At 41.9% G+C, this 20,369-nt stretch overlaps 3 protein-coding genes and 1 long non-coding RNA gene across 4 annotated transcripts; 3 read left to right on the top strand and 1 right to left on the bottom strand.

Annotated features, from left to right (window-relative positions):
• The first annotated feature begins 3,176 nt into the window (after positions 1-3,176).
• Positions 3,177-4,152, top strand: LOC120295286. The gene is made up of 2 exons (XM_039316292.1): positions 3,177-3,619; positions 3,717-4,152. Exons 1-2 carry the CDS (start codon positions 3,179-3,181, stop codon positions 3,822-3,824), a joined length of 549 nt encoding a protein of 182 aa, XP_039172226.1. The 5' UTR covers positions 3,177-3,178; the 3' UTR covers positions 3,825-4,152.
• An 8,169-nt stretch (positions 4,153-12,321) lies between these two features.
• LOC104454720 (vacuolar iron transporter homolog 1-like) lies at positions 12,322-12,801 on the top strand. The gene has a single exon (XM_010069631.2). It carries the CDS (start codon positions 12,322-12,324, stop codon positions 12,799-12,801), a length of 480 nt encoding a protein of 159 aa, XP_010067933.2.
• Positions 12,802-14,840: 2,039 nt separating this feature from the next.
• On the bottom strand, positions 14,841-16,609 carry LOC120295697. Its single transcript, XR_005553017.1, has 2 exons — positions 16,433-16,609; positions 14,841-16,149 (listed from the first exon to the last, which is right to left on the bottom strand). It is a non-coding gene; the product is annotated as an uncharacterized LOC120295697 (long non-coding RNA).
• A 2,396-nt stretch (positions 16,610-19,005) lies between these two features.
• LOC108954813 (putative 3,4-dihydroxy-2-butanone kinase) lies at positions 19,006-20,343 on the top strand. The gene is made up of 4 exons (XM_039317053.1): positions 19,006-19,151; positions 19,500-19,612; positions 19,725-19,772; positions 20,299-20,343. The coding sequence occupies exons 1-4, from the start codon at positions 19,082-19,084 to the stop codon at positions 20,320-20,322; spliced, it is 255 nt and encodes an 84-aa protein (XP_039172987.1). The 5' UTR covers positions 19,006-19,081; the 3' UTR covers positions 20,323-20,343.
• Positions 20,344-20,369: the final 26 nt, after the last annotated feature.

Genomic DNA, 20,369 nt, shown 5'->3' on the forward strand with positions numbered 1-20,369 from the left:
TGGAAACGATGACAATGTGATGAGCAATCCATATCCATACATGCCCATCTCACCATGCATATTTATGCACCTCAAGAACTACATAACATCAGTTTCAGGTCATTCATATCAGAACTTCTCACGTCCACCAGCTTAGAGAACTAATATTATGTACATCTTCAACATCAGTTAACACAGCAAATGCACACATGAACAGCAAATAGCACATCAATGACATAGCTAAACAATTCCACACACCAGAACATATGAGCAGCAAGCAAAGAAATATCAATACTAAAAAACAACATAACTTTGGACATCTTTACAAACAAAAACACACAGAGTTTGGATCGGTAGAACACAAATAAGCTACTGGGCAATGTGATTAGTGTTGGAAATTGGTTTGATGGTGGATATCTAATATCAATTATCAAACAACATAACTTTGCTAAAAAAGAGAACAATAGAGCAAGACCATCCCACACGTGATTTACTTTATTGGTATCATCAACCTCAAAATCTATGCTCAAAAGATCGTAGGAAAGTGGCAGACAATCAGGCCCACCCAAAAATAGAATATGCATTTCTGACCAAGGTAAATTCCAGATTTCAGAATGGATTAGAAAAAAAATGTTAAACATGGCAAATGATGGTCGATTCAGGCATGCAATATGTCATTTTAAAGCTTGAGATGCCTATTACAATTATCTAGAAGACATTAAGTCCTAATAACATCATCTACCAGTTCATATCAAGTGATTTACACAGAAGGTCATCCGAAACAGAGAGACAAATATTTGGCAGATTCCGGACCAGACTTTGGACAGACAAAAACCATATTAAATGAAGTCCAATTAGGGCATTCTATAGCTCATTGGAAAGATAATCGAACCATCTTCAACCTCCATGAAGACTTCGAACACAGAAAACCACAGCAACCAGCCCGTATCAAGGTGAGAAGTAAAGCAATCAAATAAACCTCATGTATTTAAAGCGAGCGTCTGTATAAATGAGAAAAATTCAGGACTTCTCTGGACTAAGATGCTAAAAGCTTAGGTAACCTCAAAATATGGCACCAGCATCAACATATAAAAAGAGGTAAAAACAACAATCTACCTTTCTTATATCTACAAAAGTGGGAGTTAAGCTAGCCACCTTTCTTACATTTCTGAACAAGGCCAAACAGGAAAATCAAATTCAGGGATACATCTATCAGTCCTATGGAGCCTGAAAATGACCATTGAATGAAGTGAACAAGCAAGATGACATGCTTCCTATTTCAAGACATTTAAATTTCTTTATTGCTGTGGCTAACGATATATCTCTGCCCATCTAAGTTCTAATATCCAATCATGCCGAATGTAACAACTAGAAAACAAAATTTTGATTCAATGCATCATCAAATTTGAAAGAAATATGCTGGAGATAATACTTATAATCCCAACAATGTCCCTCCGCAGGTCAGCATCTGATACAAGTAAGCTTGTAACTATTACAATTACAAAAATGCTAAGAACAACCAAGAGCAATTCCAACATCATCATCTTTTCTGTTTATCTGCATATATCACATAGAGAACTATATATTCCAACCGAAAAAAAGATGCATCCATGGAGTTCATCGTCATGACCATCATGTTATTACTCGATATTAGCAGCGTGCTATACCATGTGCAAAGCAAACAGTTCAAGAGAGCATATATATAAGACAGCCTAGAGAATTGCTCCGTCAACTGGTTTCTGATGATTCTTCTAAATGTTGGTATAGGTGATACGAATAGGCCAATAGTAAAGATGTTACCTAATCGAACCAAAAACAGAGCCGAGAGAAAAACAACGCGACAGATCGTGCGCGAGACAAAGCAATCGAGCCACAGAGAGCAATCCAAGAGAGAGAGTGATAGATCGTGCGCGAGACAAAGCAATCGAGCCACAGAGAGCAATCCAAGAGAGAGAGTGATAGATCGTGCTCGAGACAAAGCAAACAAGAGAGAGGAATAGAGAGAGAACCTGATCCAGCGAGCCCGATCTAGAGAGAGAACCACCGATCGAGCAAACAAGAGTCCGATCTCTAAGAAAGAATCAGATCCTCACGATCTCCAACCGCCGACGCTTGATCTCCAATCGCTCGCCAATGGAGGAAAACCTTCACCGATCCAGTGAACCCGATCCAGAGAGAAGATCGGTTAAGCGCGAGCGTCGTCGCCGATGTCACCAATCATTCTTAAACCGAGAGAGAAATCCGTCAAAAAACTCTCAGAAACACTGGAATCGAGAGCAATTGAGAGGGATAGACCGGTTCTCTGGTTTCCGCCGAAGATTCGAGACCCCGTCGAGAGAGTGATCGAGAGGGAGAAACCGGTTCTCTCGTTTCCGTCGAAAATCCAAGAAATCTTCAAGAGAACGCCTCCGATCCGGCGAAGAGAGAGACGTGTCGTCGCCCTTCTTGCCAGTAACCGCCACCATTTTTCCTGATGTCCCCGCAATCGAGCGAATCCGAGAGAGAATCCGAGAGAGAATCCGAGAGAGCCCGAGAGAGTGAGTGTGTGTGTTTTTGAGCGAGCGCGGGAGAGAGGGAGAGAAAAGGTTGTCCAGAGAGTGAAAACGGATCAGTCGAATCCCCCTTTTCTTTTTTTCTCTTTATATATTTTCAGGCCAGATCAGATCTCAGCCCTTGAATTGAACTAAGGGCTAGGATTTGATATTCCTAGTTTAAGAGTTCTCCTAATTGAGCACATGCCTATTTCAACGGTCATGATGCATTATTGATGAACGGCGACGATTAATTGCAAATTAATTGGGGTTTTTTCTCTTCTTCTTTTTTAATCGAGTAAACATCAGATGTCAACAAAAGGAAGAGAGGAAAAAAAAAGGGTAGCAAGGATGAAGCAAGGACGAAAAAAAAAAATTTACCCTCGCGGTCTAGGGTTTGCAGACGCGCACGCACGACTTACTTCTCCCTCTCGTTTGATGGCCATTGAAGATTCCGGGCGCATTTTGGAGTTAGAGAGGAACATAGCCGTGCCGCTATTGACCGCCAGTTTTCCCCCTTTGGCTCTCCGTTTACTCTGGTCGGTCGAGACGCTTAAGCTCGCGTTCCAGATCGCCGGCGACCCGCGATCTGGAACGTCCGGTCTCCGGCCGCGCGGCGCGGGGGCGGGGGGCGGTGCGGTATCGGTGACACGGCGAGGCCTCCGCGTATGACGCTAGGCGAGGTACACCTGGGCGGTCCCGGTAGCGGCATGGGGGATGAGGCGAGAGGCGATTGCACGGATTCGGTCATTTGCGTCGTTGCGGGGAAGGACGCGGACGCGGACTTTGCGGACGACGGTTTGGCCGGCGTGGGTGCCGATTCGGGTGGCGGTTTGTCGGTTTCACAGGGTGGCGGAAGCGGCGTCGGTTCGTTTCGTGAAGCTATGGCGACCGGTTGTTCTTACGTAGAAAACAGAGAGAGGCTGAAACTTCGACTGAGACTTAGAGAGAGGGTGGCGACTCCGGTCGGCGACGCTTCCGTTTCTGCCTCGGTTTTCGGGCTGAAGGGGGCAACTACAGGAGTGTCGTCCTGCAGAGGCCCAAGTCGTCGGGCTACGTGCTCTGTTCTGCTCTGCTTCATGGCCGAGAGCCTGAAGCGAACGACGACGGTAACAGAAGTTTTAGCCATCAATCCAGTTGCCAATCTATCAATAAGTGGATGGAGGATTTCAGTTAATGATTGATAATGTCCTTCTTTGAGGGTAGCGTAAATTGGAATTCGAGAAGCGTAAAAGTCCACTTGCCATGGGTAGCGAAAATTTGAGGGTCTCAATAGCCATGATGAGAATCAATGAGTGGATGGATCCAGCTTAGCCGATGGTAATCGTGTCTACTACCCTCGTCAATCACATATCTTATGGTTGCCGAAAGCTTAGCAGCAACCCACCTTTGTGCTAATGCTTCTGTTCGTAACATGGTGAAGGTTAATAGGTCGTTTTCATTCTTAGTCAGTGCCCAACTTTTGGGCAGCTTTAAGTAATTTATTTGTGAGTGCAGAAGAAGAAAACTATGCTATATGTACTTCTTGAAATGTTGTGATGCCTTCTTTGTTGCGAAGAGACGCTCCAGTTGCATTTGACCAAAGCGTACTGACAGTGGGTCCTGAGAAGGATGACATAAGAGCTTTCAGAAATTTTTTATCATGAAAAAACGAGGTTAGATGAAAAAAAAAAAGAGATTGGAGGAAACAAAAGGGTGTTATTGGAGGGACTGGTTTCGTGGCTTTTTTTCTGATCAAGCTTTTGCTTGAGAAGGGCTATGCTGTGTATACCACTGTTAGGGACCCAGGTCTATTGGGTTTATGTCTGATGCCGTCGGTCTTGATGCTGGCGTGCATGATTCTTGTCAACATTATGTAGCATAGCCCTGATATTGCCCAAGCAGTCCACGACCTTTGTGCCCGACGTTGAGGAAGCTGAGACTCGAACCACAAGATCAAGCGCAAGGTATGGATCTTATTGTATATTTCGAAAGGTTTCGGCTTATACAATGTTGTTGATTCCGTTCCAAGAATTGTTTTTTCCCTTTCAATCCTAGTTTATGTGCTTTTGATACCTCCATACTCGATTTGCTCTCATTTATTGGATTGTTAGAGAATGTCATTACATGCATGGGCTAATATGTAGTGCTCTATTTATGGAGGCGATATAGAGATACTGAATGGGTTTTCAGGTGTCCCTTGTTTGGTTCTAATGTGTTTTATTTGTTGTCCTTGCCCCTCATAGATTTGATTATATGGAATAGCATAAATGAGCCAAGAGAATAGAATTGCATTGATTTACTAGTTTGACGTATGTATTTTATCGAGGATGAAAATTTGATGATGCATAATTTCGATTAATTACCTTTTGAAATATTCTTGAAGTGGGGTTATGTCCGAAGGGGACTTTGGAACTAATATGACTAGAATCATTGAGATTAAGAAGTATCTGACTTTCATTTTCAAAATGAAAAATTTGGATGAAACAGATACTATCTTAAGTATTAAAATTAAAAATAGTGGGGGTTATTCTTTGAGCCAAAGTGATTACATGGATAAGATGTTGTATAAATTTAAACATCTTGTTTTCAAATATGTAAGTACTCCATTTGATTCCTGGTGGAGAGTTTTTAATGTGAGTGCTTTGGGTCTTTAATGTATGCGATATGTTATACTAGACCTGCTATTACTTTTTGTATATGTAAGTTGAGTAAATACTAGTAATCCAATATAGAACATTGGAGGGTTATCTTATTGTTCTATAATAATCCGGCTATATTAGAAAGATATACCGATGCTAGTTGGATTACAAGTGTGAGAGATAAATAATCCACTAATGGATTAATTGTCACATTATGTGAAAGTGTTGTTTCTTGCTCGCCCAAGAAGCAAATGTGCATAATTCACTCAATTATGAAAGAACATGACCTGAACTGGCGTGTTAGGTGAAAAATATCCTCCAGTTCTATGCCTGTCTGTCCCTACCGGGGCTAGGTTGTCCGGTGGCCAAGGAAAGAAAATCATTGCTTAGTAGCAAGTGGGAAAGAGGTTGATAGATTAGGAATTTGTTATTGGATATCAAATTATGGCCTACTCATATACTTCTTATTTCTATCCACTGTGATAGTTAGGCTACTTTTGTAAGAGCCTATAGTAGCACCTATAATGATAAGTTTAGACATATTAGTCTAAGATATGAATATGTGAGACAATTGATTAAAGATGGTACCATAATAATTGTCTACATGAGGTCAAGTAATAATCTAGTCGATCCCTTGACAAAGGCTTTACCAAGAGACAGGGTAATAATGACCTCATAAGAAACCGGGCTGAAACCCTTTAATTAAAATCACCAGTAATGGTAACCCGACATTTTTTCTAAAATATCACTAGTTATAAGGTTTAATGGGTAAAAACAAGTTACGGAATGTAATTGTTTGATACTGACGTAACCCTGATATGAGAAATCGATATCATTTGTTACGTTTTGTAGGTTGGATTGAATTCTTAATGAAGTATGGTACAAACTTATAATGTGTTGATAGTAACAGAAACACATAATAGATACTTCACCTATATGAGCTTAGAAGTGGTGCCGCTTCTTACGAAAGTTATGATTGCTTTCTAGAGAGCTCATGAAACAGGATCAAGCACAAGGTCATAATAGTGTGGAGTAATATAGAACTTCTCACTAAAACAAGAGGTTAATATATGTGTGGTATGTCCGGTTCTATTATATAAAAGTACAAGTTTAAAGCCGAGCTACTTGTTACTTTGATAGAGCTTTGAGATGCTTGCACTAAGTAAAGGTTTAATTCGAAAGAGACCTTTATGTATGTATACTAATCTCACGAAAATTTTGGCTGTATATTTCTAACGTTTTATTTCTTGTTTTTGTTTTATAAACAAAAGTGGGGGATTGTTGGTAATTTGTTTATTAAACAAATGAAGAGGTACCTTGTCCCACATCGAAAAGATGTGAGTGCGCACATGGACGAGATTTGGCATTAACCGACGATAATTTTTTTTTGTCTTTTCAACGTAATCTTTGAGACGTACCTGTTCATCTTGCAACCTTTCATGAAATGTTGCCTTTATTCTTTTTTGCAACGTTTTGAAGAGTTACCTCTATTCGAAAGACATATATAAGTACGTTTGTTTTGAAATCAAACACACATCTTCTTTCATTTTTTCGTTTTCTTTCGAAAGAAACAATAGCCATTGTTTCCAATTATTTCCCATGAGAAACCCTGGAGAAATACTAAAATTGTTATCTAGTATTCTCATTCAAGACTTTGTTGTATCTTAAAGGAAATTTGCCGGTGACCATTAGCAACTTTGTGGGGCAAATAAATCCTTAAAGAAAGTGATATCACGCTTCAAAGTCCGACTTAATTAGTTGATCCGACTTCATTGTTTTACCCAATTTGAAACCATATTTTTCCCAACAGAAGTTCCCGGTCCTTCTTCCAGCTCGCAAGGCCAAGGTTCAACTCCGTTTCAGAGACATATCAGGACGGGATGGCATGGCGTTTGAGTGCCCGCGGTCCTGGACGAAGTTCCGGGTTCTTCTTCCAGCTCGCAAGCCCAAGGTTCAGCTCCATTTAGCAAGACGCCTGTCTGTTTTTCTCAGTTCTTTACTTTCCTCCGATCTGTGAATCTTGATTTCCTCGAGGAACCGAGATTCTGTTAGAAAGGGCCCATCTGAAAGAGTTCCATTGAAACTCCTAGGAAAAAGATTAGGAAAATAAAAGGGCTCGGGCCTGGGAAAAGACTGGGCCTCGTCGTCTTGTACAAGAGTGTGACTCGGGAAAGAAAGACAGGCGGCTGGTCTAGAGCTTGGAGGGCTACTCTCAGATGATGCACTAGAGAACGAACTGGTCACTTCGAAGTTTCGAGACTACAAAAGAAAAGAAAGATTCAGAGAACTATGCAGTGAAAAAAAAATTGGTGGGTATCTGGGAAAAGGTGATGCTGGATTGTGGTTTGTTTTTGGTGCCATGTAAATGCTGCAAAATTCCTTATCGAGTGAAATGAATTTGCATTTCACCTATCGCGTATATTGTTTCATGATGTAGCTCAATAGGAACAGACAAACCTGCAGTCCTGAGATGAAGATCATTCCCAGCGTAAACATGAATGTAATTCAAAAGGTTGCTCAAAACTCTTGATAGATTCAGATCTGATGTTTGAGTGCCCTGAGATTGAATAATTGTTGACGCTTTGAGTTTCACTATATGAATTTTCTCCTTCTGGCCTTTTCATGAATTTGCTCTATCTAAATGAAGTAGCTTGACTGATCCTTGGGTGTGTGAATAGCAAATCAATGGAACAACAATTCCGGACTCAACTCAAGTGCTCCACCTGTGCCGAGTTGCAGAGAATCTCGAGTTCAATTTTGATCTTCCCTCCCAATGCCAGCCTAGTTCAAGGAACCAAAAACAAAGAAAGAAAACCACCTTAATCCTTATGTAGTATGAACCACTCCTGAAGCTTGATTGAGTGATTTGGTGCTAGATTTGCTTTTGTTCATTCCTTCTACCTTCCGTATCTCAAATCTAAATGAACATTGTAACAAAGAAACAAAAAACTAGATATGTCTGCTCTCTTGTGAGTTTGTTTCTTCAGCAATGAAAATGTTGGTGTGCTGCTTTAACCTAGAAGACTTTGCTGTGAAGAAGACACCGAAGAAGCCCGTCTCATCTCGAACTGTGAATATTGATATTGTAAAGGCCGAGAGCAAGTGATAGATCCAGAATCGATATGCTAAATGTCAGAAATCGTCACAATGTTCTGATCATTAGTGATGGAGAAGAGAGAAGGAAACCTAGATCTAAGAGGAGAGATGGTGCAGCAAACATCGGGCAGGAAGTGAACTTCACATCCATTTCAAATTTGGGATTTGATCCACCATCTAAAAGAATGCCATCCCCTCCTGATATGTCTCCACTCCTCCTGGTATGCCATTGGTTTTTGCACCAATAACAAGGAACAGAGCTGTATTCGGCGCTAGTCAGGCTTAGTCAGAGAGAATTTCTCTACTTAGAGAAACTGTAAAGCCATCTACCTTGAATAGCTTTATAGAGAAGTGTCAATTTCGTTTGTGAGATCTACGTTTAGTTTTGGGGCGCGCACTAATCCTTTCGTTTTAATCTTGCATGATCTTAGAATCTGATACGAAGACCTTATATTTTATAGTTGGTATCAGGATTTTTCAAAGAGCTAGCTGGTTTAACAAATATCCACTTTGATTGTCATCCTCCCCTTACCTCTGTTCTGACATTGATTGCTTAAGCCTGATTCACTTCATCTGCAAATGTATTCTGTGGCAATCTCCAGCTAACAAGATGCTTGTGCTATCCATGGCAGTCACTCTTGTTGCATCCTCACTGGAGAGATCAAGCTCCATTCCAACTCATTTACACAACTCTCTCGTCTCCTCTTATCCTCTTTGCTCTGAACCATTCCTTCTACTCATAATACTTCCTTCCTCTTATCCCAGTATTCAACATCAAGGTTATCAAAATTGAGCCCTTTGAATTGGCAGTGTTGCAATCATGTTATGAAACTTGTGGTGAGGAGTAATACTGATTTTATTTTATTTTTACCCGTAGCTTCAATAATTGTGGAAACTAGGTTTTGTGACGCTTTCATACTGAAATAATTGTAATACTCCTCTTTCACAACATTCACAGCGAGCCTATGAAATTCATCGGCTAGTTGATAAGTTGACTGCCTCTTATCATTTCAGTGGGCCATAATCTGATTGAATTCTTCTTTTACATTCATCTTTGGCACCAAATGACCAAAAGAAAGCTTTTCCACGGCCTCCTGCAAATATACACAAGGCGTGCTTCTGTTATAATTTCCCCAGTTCCCAAGTTTAAACACTCTTCAGACTGGTGCACCTTGATTATGAGTAGAAAATCACTTTTCTTGTTTTTTGAATGGGCGATACACTTGATAATGATGGCTTGTGCAATAACAGATATAAATGGATTGTTCAAGAAAATTTATTATGGACCATTATCCAATCAGCTTGGTACTACAATAGGCCACACCAATTGCAAAATACCCTCCGAGCAACACCCTACTTACAGACTTCACCGAAGGCCACACCGATCGCGAAATACCCTCCGAGCTGCACCCTACTTACAGACTTGACCGGAGGCAAATTATTGAGTTTTGCACTCAGTGCGCCAAGGCTGACCAAGGCTATGCTGCTCACCACCATGACCTCTAGCCGCCTCAGCTGGCGATCCTTAATAAATGCAGCTCTTAGAAGCAGCACCAGGGACCCATGGCAGAGGACAACGCAAATGTCCCTGCCGCCTGCCATGGCCTTGCAAGGTTCTCTGTTGCAGTCCTCTCCTCAGCTCGTGTGGCTCCCTTCCTGTCCTCCCTTTGGATTTTGGCCACCTCAACATCGTATCGGGAGTAGACCGATACGAGCTCGACGGTGGCCCTTGAGTAGGCCCCGGAGATTAGCCCCGTTGCCCCGACTATGATCATCGTCTCGCTTCCCTTTTCAATGATGCTGATGCACACCAAGAAGGACATCATGGCCACTACACTCTCGATTGCAGTGAGCAGGGCAACGCCAAGCCTCTGAGCTGGCTTTGATGGCTAGACAAGGCTCAGTTTCAAGATCTTGTGGTTCAGTAGAGGGTGTCGCCATGGAAGTGGTGAGACGAGAGGCTGTGCGCAGAGAGGAACATGAGGGTGTGTGCAAAGAGGACACGCTCCCTAAGAGATGTCATTAATAGAAAAATGCCCATCTATTTCTGTTGAACTGTTGTGTTCCAGAACAGAAACTAGTTTGGAATAAAACTGTTCTGGAACATCCACTAGCTATTTTTATTAATTAATGGAAGTTTGGAACACAACAGGAGGACAGAAACTATTGGAACATAACTACTCCGGAACATCCACTAGCTATTTTTATTAAACAATGGGAGTTTGAAATAGAACAGCAGAATAGAATCTAGTTTGGAAAAGAACTGTTTTGGAACATTACTGCTGGAGGGGCTAGTATCACTGGTTCATGTATTGCCTTTGTTTTGTGGATCTAAAATGGAAGACTCCCGTGATATTTTCTAAAGTTACTGATTACCGTCAGTGTATTTTAACCTAACCTTTACTTTTCTAGCATTACTTGTTCTTCAATTCAAGTTAGAGCTCTCCAATTCTTGGCCGTGATGTGTATACTCTTGTAGTTTGTAACTGTACGAGCTCCTAGTTTCTTCAGGCAATCAACTTAGCAATAGATACTTATGCACTTAATGCATTGGTTGCACTTATTTGCAAAATGTACAAAGTGACACCGCACCTTCTAAAAAACGAGAAAGTTTGAACTGCTATTTTGGCTTCCCATTTAGGTGTATCTTCCTTTCTGTTTAGACAGAGGAATTTATGCACGTGACATGTCAGAGAAAATTGACGGTGACACTAGAAAGCAAATAAGGTGGATAGACGTTTCGCACTTTCTATAGTTTAACTTAGGATCATTTCTATTTCTGAGAGGCTTTTTTGATACTTCAAGTAATTACAGGTCTTGTTTTCTCGAAAAGGTCATTAAAGGTCTTGTTCACAACCTTCCATTGGTCCCAAAGCATGGCAACTAGGCATTGTCTTAATCAAGTTGCAGAAAATTCACTTGTTTTCAGTTAGCAATGGAAGCATGTAGCCGATTCCATCATAAACAACAGTTAGTAAAACAGAGTCAAAGATAGATTATTTGGTTGAGATATTTAAAAGCTTGGACTTCCAAAATATGTCTCCATCTGGGGGTTCCAGTCCAAATGTGGCTGTATCCCTTATTTCAATCAACCGTCTTTTTGCTAAGGAAAGCAAGCTGGGGATTCCAAAGGTGTCATAAATAGAAATGAGCCTAAGTTAAACTATAGAAAGTGCTAAACATCTATCCGCCTTGTTTGCTTTCCAGTGTCACCGTCAAACAATTTTCTCTGACATGTCATGTGCATAAATTCCTCTGTCTAAACAGAAAGGAAGATACACCTAAATGGGAAGGCCGAAATAGCAGTTCAAACTTTCTCGTTTTTAGAAGGTGCGGTGTCACTATACATTTTGCAAATAAGCGCAAACAATGCATTAAGTGCATAAGTATCTATTACTAAGTTGATTATCTGAAGAAACTAGGAGCTCGTATAGTTACAAACTATAAGAGTATACACATCACAGCCAAGAAATGGACAGCTCTAACTTGAATTGAAGAACAAGTAATGCTAGAAAAGTAAAGGTTAGGTTAAATTGCACTGCGGTAATCAGTATCTTCAGAAAATACCATGGGAGTCTTCCATTTCAGATCCACAAAACAAAGGCAATACCTGAACTAGTGATACCAGCCCCTCCAACAGTAATGTTCCAGAACAGTTCTTTTCCAAACTAGTTTATGTTCTGCTGTTCTATTTCAAACTCCCATTGTTTAATAAAAAATAGTTAGTGGGTGTTCATCGGAGCTATTCTGTTCCAATAGTTTCTATCCTCCTGTTGTGTTCCAAACTTCCATTGTTTAATAAAAATAGCTAGTGGATGTTCCAGAACAGTTTTATTCCAAACTAGTTTTTGTTCTGGAACACGACAGTTCAACAGAAATAGATGGGCGTTTTTCTATTAATGACATCTTTTAGGGAGCGTGTCCTCTCTGCACACACCCTCTCATGTTCCTCTCTACGCATAGCCTCTCGTCTCCCCACTTGCATGGCGACACCCTCTGAACCACCAGATCCCGAAACCGAGCTTGTCTAGCCATCAAAGCCAGCTCAGAGGCTTGGCGCTGCCCTACTCACTGCAATCGAGAGTGTAGTGACCATGATGTCCTTCCTGGTGTGCATCAGCATCATTGAAAAGGGATGCGAGACGATGATCATAGTCGGGGCAGCGGGGCTAATCTCTGGGGCCTACTCAAGGGTCACCATCGAGCTCATATCGGTCTACTCCACATACGATGCTGAGGTGGCCAAAATCCAAAGGGAGGACAGGAAGGGAGCCACACAAGCTAAGGAAAGGACTGTAATAGAGAACCTTCCAAGACCATGGCAGGTGGCAGGGACATTCGTGCTGTCCTCTGCCATGGGGTCCCTAGTGCCGCTTCTAGGAGCTGCATTTATTAAGGATCGCCAGCTGAGGTGGCTGGAGGTCATGGTGGTGAGCAGCATAGCCTTGGTCAGCCTTGGCGCACTGAGTGCAAAGCTCAATAATTTGCCTCCGGTTAAGTCGGTAAGTAGGTTGCTGCTTGAAGGGTATTTCACGATCAGTGTGGCCTATTGTACTACCAAGCTGATTGGATAATGGTCCGTAATAAATTTTCTTGATCAAGCCATTTATATATGTTATTGCACAAGCCATTATCAAGTGTATCGCCCATTCAAAAAACAAGAAAAGTGATTTTCTGCTCAGAATCAAGGTGCACCAGTCTGGAGAGTGTTTAAACTTGGGAACTGGGGAAATTATAACAGAAGCACGCCTTGTGTATATTTGCAGGAGTCCATATATTTGCGGAGGCCGTGGAAAAGCTCTATTTTGGTCATTTGGTGCCAAAGATGAATGTAAAAGAAGAATCCAATCAAATAATGGCCCACTAAAATGATAAGAGGCAGTCAACTTATCAACTAGCTGATGAATTTCATAGGCTTCCGTGAATGTTGTGAAAGAGGAGTATTACAATTATTTCAATATGAAAGCATTACAAAACCTAGTTTCCACGATTATTGAAGCAACTTACGGGTAAAAATAAAATAAAATCAGTATTACTCCCTCACCACAAGTTTCATAACATGATTGCAACATTGCCAATTCAAATGGCTCAATTTTGATAACCTTAATGTTGAATACTGGGATAAGAAGAAGAAAGTATTATGAGTAGAAAGAATGGTTCAGAGCAAAGAGGATAAGAGAAGAAAGTATTATGAGTAGAAGGAATGGTTGAGAGCAAAGAGGATAAGATGAGACGAGAGAGATGTATAAATGAGTTGGAATGGAGCTTGATCTCTCCAGTGAGGATGCAGCAGGAGTGACTGCCATGGATAGCACGAGCATCTTGTTAGCCGGAGAAGAACTTATGTTTGACCAATATCATCCGTTTATCAATGGTACTCTTCAAATGGAAGATTAATGAGATAGACCAGGGACCGGTTTGCGGTTGATCGAAGAATTGGAGTTTATCCAACAAGAAGCTTTCTACTTGAAGTGAATGATGAAAGTTAATGCCATATCTTCTCTCATCAAACTCCGAGGGAGCTTGTGTGATAATTGTAATATTGGGTAACTATTTATCAAGCATAATCAATTTTTGAGTAGATCCTTTTTGAATTTAGACTTGTTAGAGACTATATTGCAGTCAAATTTCGGGGGTTTGGAGTATAGTGGCTAGATGTATGACTAGCCACAACTATCGGGTCAACTAAGAAGGGTTAAGAAATTACAAAATCTAGCAACATCTTTATAACAAAATGCAAATTCTCGTGTTGGTTCTTTTGAAGGTAAGATCTTTTAATCGACTGTAAGTATAACCAAAGGCAAAAGTTGATCGAGTGATAAGATTGGCAAAATTATATAATATTAGTGGATTCATATTTTCATAGAATTCCCAGTTCTTGCCTAGGAAATAGGAACCAACAACCAAAATGCACAATACCAGTTTCAATTTTTTGGAATTGGTAATTGCAGGAACTTGGAACTAGACTAGTACCTTTGGCCAATTTGATCCAGCTGAAGCCATGCTCATCTCTAATTTTTATCCCGCCGTAAATTTTGTTTTTGTCCTAAAGTTTGAGGTTTTCTAGGAATTGACCCTAAACAAACGACTCATTTTTTTGTTTTTGGTTGAAACAAACAAACGACTAATTATAATAGGGTTTTTTGCTCATTCTTTTCGGATAATGAGAGAGAAAATTAAGCCCCAAATTGTATCTGCAAATTGGAAGGCAAGGGTTAGGGTTTCAATACGGATTTCGAGCGAATTTAAGGAAATCAAGCAAATCGCGAAGTTATCTTAGTTTTTTGAGTTTGTAAATTAGGCTTTCAAATCATACTTTATAATTTAAAAGAAACGTTGTTATACTAGCTCAAATCGATGATTTCAAAGCAATTCGAGTTTGTAAGTTAGGGTTTCAAATCAATAATTGCAAAGTTTATAATGTGGTGTCAAGAAGTTATTAAGAGCTTGGGGTAAGATTGGGGGTTATTCAAGGTTCAGCTATAATTTTTTATGGGCTATCACGGATTAGGATATAAATAATGTTTGGGTTATCTAATGGCCTTTTCGATGTTTTTTTTTTTTTCCCCAATGGAAGTTCTACTTAGGACTGGGGATTGAAAAAAATTAAGGCTTCCCACAAAAGAGGTCAGCGGTTACTCATGCTTATTTTCTAGCAACAAATTTTTGTGATGATCTTATCTACATCCAAAATCACCTCATCAAGTGTGAAGGGTCCAACCCCCACGATTACATGACAATGTTCATTGAATGACTGACGAGATTATTGCCCAATTACACTTCCACAACATTTAGAGGCTACAAAGAACTGCAAAATTTAAATGGATACCCCTTCTGTCACTCAAATTTCACCAGTCACATGACGAGGCAAGGTAATGCATCAAGCATGAACCCAGATTCCTCACGACCGCATGACGAATGGACGGCTGTTTCATTCCAAACTCATGAGGTGATCTTATGGATACCAATATTCAAGTCAGAAGAGATGGATATGAGAAGAGGAAGATATTGGTGCCAGACGGCTGCAAAGACACGTTTTTGGTGAGCTTTAATAGACTGCGAAGGCCTGCATCCATTGTACCTGATACCTAAGAGGCTCTTGAGCAGGACATCCAAGTCATTAAAAAGAAACTTCACTCACCATGGAGAAGATCCCAGAGGCTGCCATTTTCCATGTAATCGTTAAAAAGAAGGTTGCCAGAAGGGGACAGAGAGTATCCTTGAAGGAGTTTGAGACAGAGCTTGAGACTGTCTCCAAGCACTGTGGATATTGAGAGTAGAGTCTCTTGATGGCGACCGGCTTGCAATTTTTAAGAACGTATTTGTATACTGTGCTTGAAGCCCCATAACCAATTATATACTTCTCACTTAAATTCTCAGTCATCCTCATGATATCCTCGTAGACATGTAGGGCGGGCCATGTTCATGTGTAGAATTACCAGCTTTGGTGGTGAATAGTAGACAGCTATTAAGCAACAACATAGGAGTTAAATGCAAGATTACAGGCTCAATGATTTCACTTCAGGCAAAAACTATCGCACAGGATTTTCAAAAAGAGCTCATTGTCTCAACCAAGAATCTCGTTTTGGTGATAATGCATGCTTGTTTATCGTAATAATGACACAATTCATGAGGCAAGGCAAACATATCAAGGTAATTCTGCTGATGGTAGAAGTACATTCCCTAAAGTAAAACTGATAAAGTTCACAGGCATGAGCTTTTAAAGTTCATTAAAGAAAACATCCCCATTCTTTCACACAATAAGCAAGTATGTTGCTCGAGATGCATGGTACCTGGTTTACCAAAGGATCCATCAACGAATGGGTTAGAATTCTGAGGTCGGCATGCTGCCACCAGAATCATGAGAAGGATAACAAGTGCACCAAGAGCAATTCCCAGTATGGCAGCTTTAGAAATTGTTACTGCAAATATGAATAGTAAAAATACACAAAATCACCTATGCAACCAGATATTATGTAAACATGCATCAGAAAGCTAAAATGAACCTATAACCCTAAAACACCACCTGGGATGGTTGGTCATTCTTCATATTTAAGGTCTCAGAAAAATAAATTTAGGTGAACAGAAGATGTAAAAAACCAAAATTTCCTCTTTTCTTGAAATCTGAAGCACATATTGTTCTTTATGTTAAGGCACGTATTTGGCAAAGCAGCTACCACAAACACGCCTTTGATTCATGTTTACCTCGTTCAGTCAAGTGAGAATTGCCACAAGGAGAATTTAGCCAATAGCCACAGAGTCTAGGATTCCCAACAAAACTGCACCATCAATTATTGAACATTTGAAAAAAAAAAAAACTGGCACGCAAGTGCATATGATCAGAATTACTCATTCATGAAGCTTAATATCTAGTTTGCTTGCCTGTCTTGTGAAAAGCGGAGGAATTGTCATTCATGGGTATTTCCCCAACCAAGTTGTTGTACGATACATTTCTACAAAATCAAAGAAAATATAGTGCCATTATAATCTATGCAGCATTGGGGACAACATTGGGACAACAACAAACTTACAGAATAGTCAGACTAGGGGAGTTCATCAGTGAAATCACATCTCCAGATAAATTATTATGGTCCAGCCTCCTGTAAAGTTAAGCATAACATTATCCACATTTCATGTGTGAAAACAATACAATACCCAAACCTAATAAAGTTAACCAAGAAGTTACATCACAAGCCATCCAAGTATGAGGAGCTCAATTGTGATAATCAGTAATCACAGCCGACACCGACATGACAACACGACAAAAGGTGACATGAACCACTCAGAGCTACAATATCAACTAAGATTATAGGTTTTATACATATCCATGATGCTTCTCAGATTGCCAAACTCAGCAGGAATAAATCCTGTCAAGTGATTTCTGCTCAAATTCCTGCAAAGAGAAAAACACTGAAGTCAGCACAAGATCAGATGATACCTCCCATCTCCATGTGACCGTTGTTTTCTAGTTTACGACACTCACAGCTTAAGATTGTTTGACGAAATATTCCTACACAGGAGCAATCAAAATGGCGGAAAAGGATTACATCACCAAAGAATCCCCATGGACTCTTCTAGCAATGAAAGAAGCACCGTGACGTGACAAACCATGATCGAAAGGAGTTCTAGTAATGTTACTTACAGTTTTGCCATATCTCTAGCCTCTGCAAAGAAGGGGGATGGTCCCATTCAGTTTGTTCCCATGCAAATTGTTGCACGATGACATTAAGAGTCAAGATATCAACTTTCCATAAGAAGGAAATTTAAATTATGATAACCTGCTTACAGAGATGGTCGGGACCCAACCACCACCGGTGGGGTTCTTGGGAGCGAGTGGCTCTTGACGGCAACGGCAGAGGTGGCCAAGCTCGAAGGGGACCGGCTGGATTTTGAGCGTACGCGATCGTCAAAGAGGCCGAGGCAGAAATGATCAAAGCTCGGGACCCAACCACGACCGGCGAGGCTCTTCGGAGCGAGTGGCTCCTCGCGACGACGGCGGAGGCGGCCGAGCTCGGAGGCGACCAGCGGGCTTTTGGGTGTTCGCGCTCACCGAAGAGGCCGAGGCGAAGATGGTTAGAGTTCGGGACCCACCCATGACCGGAAGGGTTCTTGGAGCGAGTGGCTCCCGAAGGCAACGGTAAAGGCAGCCAAGCTTGGAGGCGACTGGCAAAGGTGACCGAGCTCGGAGGTGACTAGTTGGCTTTTGGTGTATGCGATCGCCGAAGAGGCCGCGAAAACGGTCAGAGCTCGGGATCCAACCACGACCGGCGAGGCTCTTCGGAGTGAGTGTCTCCTGGAGGCGATGGCGGAGGCGGCCGAGTTCGGAGGCAACCGGTGGGCTTTTGGGTGTCCGCACTCGCCGAAGAGGCCGAGGCGGAGATGGCCAGAGTTCGGGACCCAGTCACGATTGGCAGGGTTCTTGGGAGCGAGTGGCTCTTGACGGCGACGGGAGAGGCAGCCAAGTTTGAAGCTCACCGGCGAGCGTTTGGTCGAGAGAGATGGCGTTGCATCTTTCGTGGAGAAAAATGTAGAGACAAAAAATTTCGAAAGAGAATGGGAGGGGAAGGGACGCACGCTTGCGTGCAAATGGGAGAATGGTGCAGAGTTGCAGGCCCCGGCTCCACGTGTCGACATGTGTCGAATCCTGATTGGGCGGGCACACGGTGACTTGGAGCCCCACGAGAAAATATTGGGTGGGTTTAACCCAACACGTAGGCGGTGGGTTAAACCACTCAGCGGTCGACACGTGGCACCACGTTGGCGAGGGTGTCAGGCGTTCAAAATTCGCGCGGGCCGCGGTGGGGCCCACCACTCGATGCTCCCTGCTCTGCTCTCCTCTGTGCGACGCTGAGCCCCCTGTCGCATCTTCCTCTCTCTCCTCTCTCTCTCTCTCCCTTCTCCGTTCCGTTCCGTTGCGGAGGAGAACAAAAAGGTCACACAGCTGCTTCTCTTCCCCCTCCTCTGCTCTCTCTCTCCATTCTCGCCGACGAGCTCTCTCTCCATTCTCGACTTCGACGCCCCGCCGACGACGCCGCCTCCGCTTCCACCTCCGCCCCCGACGCCCTCTCGCGACTCCGACGACGCCGCCTCCGCCTCCGCCCCTCAAGGTCGTGTTGCGGGTCCGCCGGTTGCCTCCGTCGTCCCCGACTCCGACGCCCCTCAAGCCGGTTGCCTCCGTCGTCCCCGACTCCGACGCCCCTCAAGCCGTTGCCTCCGTCGCCCCCGATTCCGACGCCGACGACGCCGCCTCCGCCCCCGACGCCCTTTCGTAAATTTTTTTTTTTTTATGCTTCTTTCATTAGTCTTACAGTTTATTCGGTAACTCACACGACCATTCCAATCCTATTGGTGGAAATGCAGGTGAAGGTCGTGTTGCGGGCTGATATTTCGCCTGCTACATATGACAAGGTCGTCGTTATATCAGGTTAATGTTGTCTTCCTGCATTTCTATGTTAATGTTTTAGAATCTAATTGTGCGCATTGAATTTCTTGAATTCTTATTTTGTCGGTGATGTCCATGGCATCAGCGTGATATGGTTGTTATCTTTCAGTTCCTGCCAATGTTTCTATATTCAGAAACACTTTTTTTACCTCTCATTTAGAAACCGTTGATCTGTTCGCAACTCCTCATTCCCCACAGCTTCTACTTCATCTACCCAATTAATTCATTTACAGTTCAATCATTTAGAAGGAAAGTGATGGACTTCAACAGCAGGCCATGATTTATGCATAAGAATCTCCAATTCAATGATCTATGCTATTTCTTTGTCAGGTGGCGGTAGCGGCCATGAGCCAGCTCATTCTGGATTCGTGGGTGAAGGGATGCTAGCAGCTGCAATATGTGGTGATGTTTTTGCTTCTCCACCAGTTGATGCTGTTCTAGCTGTATGTTTTCTCATGATTATATGACTAAACAAGGAAAATGTCATGGATCTCTTGCTTTATGTTTTGTCTCCTTGTCTATGAGATTCATTTTGCTCTATTGTATATATTTCAGGGCATCCGAGCTGTAACTGGTCCAATGGGGTGTCTACTTATTGTCAAGGTACTTCCTTTACTTTATCCTACCACCTTATAGAGTATTTTGGCATACATGGAAACTTGTGTATGCAAGGGAAAAACTAAAAATTTTGTAAACGGCACTTTCATTGCCACGGAAATTCCGGGAGTTTATGCAGTTCTAGCAGCCGCATAGACCACAAGTACTTATTTCCACACTTCTTTACTAAACGTAGCTAGCAGTTCCTCTCTAAAATACCCCACACGGCCCATGTAATTTCCCAAGTTGACAAAGCCGTACTCAAGGAGCGGTTATAGTAAGTTGGTGCAGGCTATGGAATTCCTTCCCTTAAAATGTTAAAGGGTGCTTTCACTTTTTAAAATGAGAAATACAATATTTATCAGCTACTAATTATTTTTTGTGCTTCTCGCATGATGACCTAAATGATAAGACATATTATTAGCATTCCCCATCAGTTTCTGCAAAACAATTTTGCTGAAGCTTCTGAAGCAATAATCTTTAGCTCTTTTTACATTGGCTAATTGCAATTTAGTTTATCTGTTGTATTCAGAATACAGGAGATGAGAGCATATGATGCATATGGAGGAAAAATTAAGTCTACTCTGGATTTACAGACTTATT

This window comes from Eucalyptus grandis, chromosome 7 (genome assembly GCF_016545825.1).
Source record: "Eucalyptus grandis isolate ANBG69807.140 chromosome 7, ASM1654582v1, whole genome shotgun sequence".
Classification (NCBI taxonomy): domain Eukaryota; kingdom Viridiplantae; phylum Streptophyta; class Magnoliopsida; order Myrtales; family Myrtaceae; genus Eucalyptus; species Eucalyptus grandis.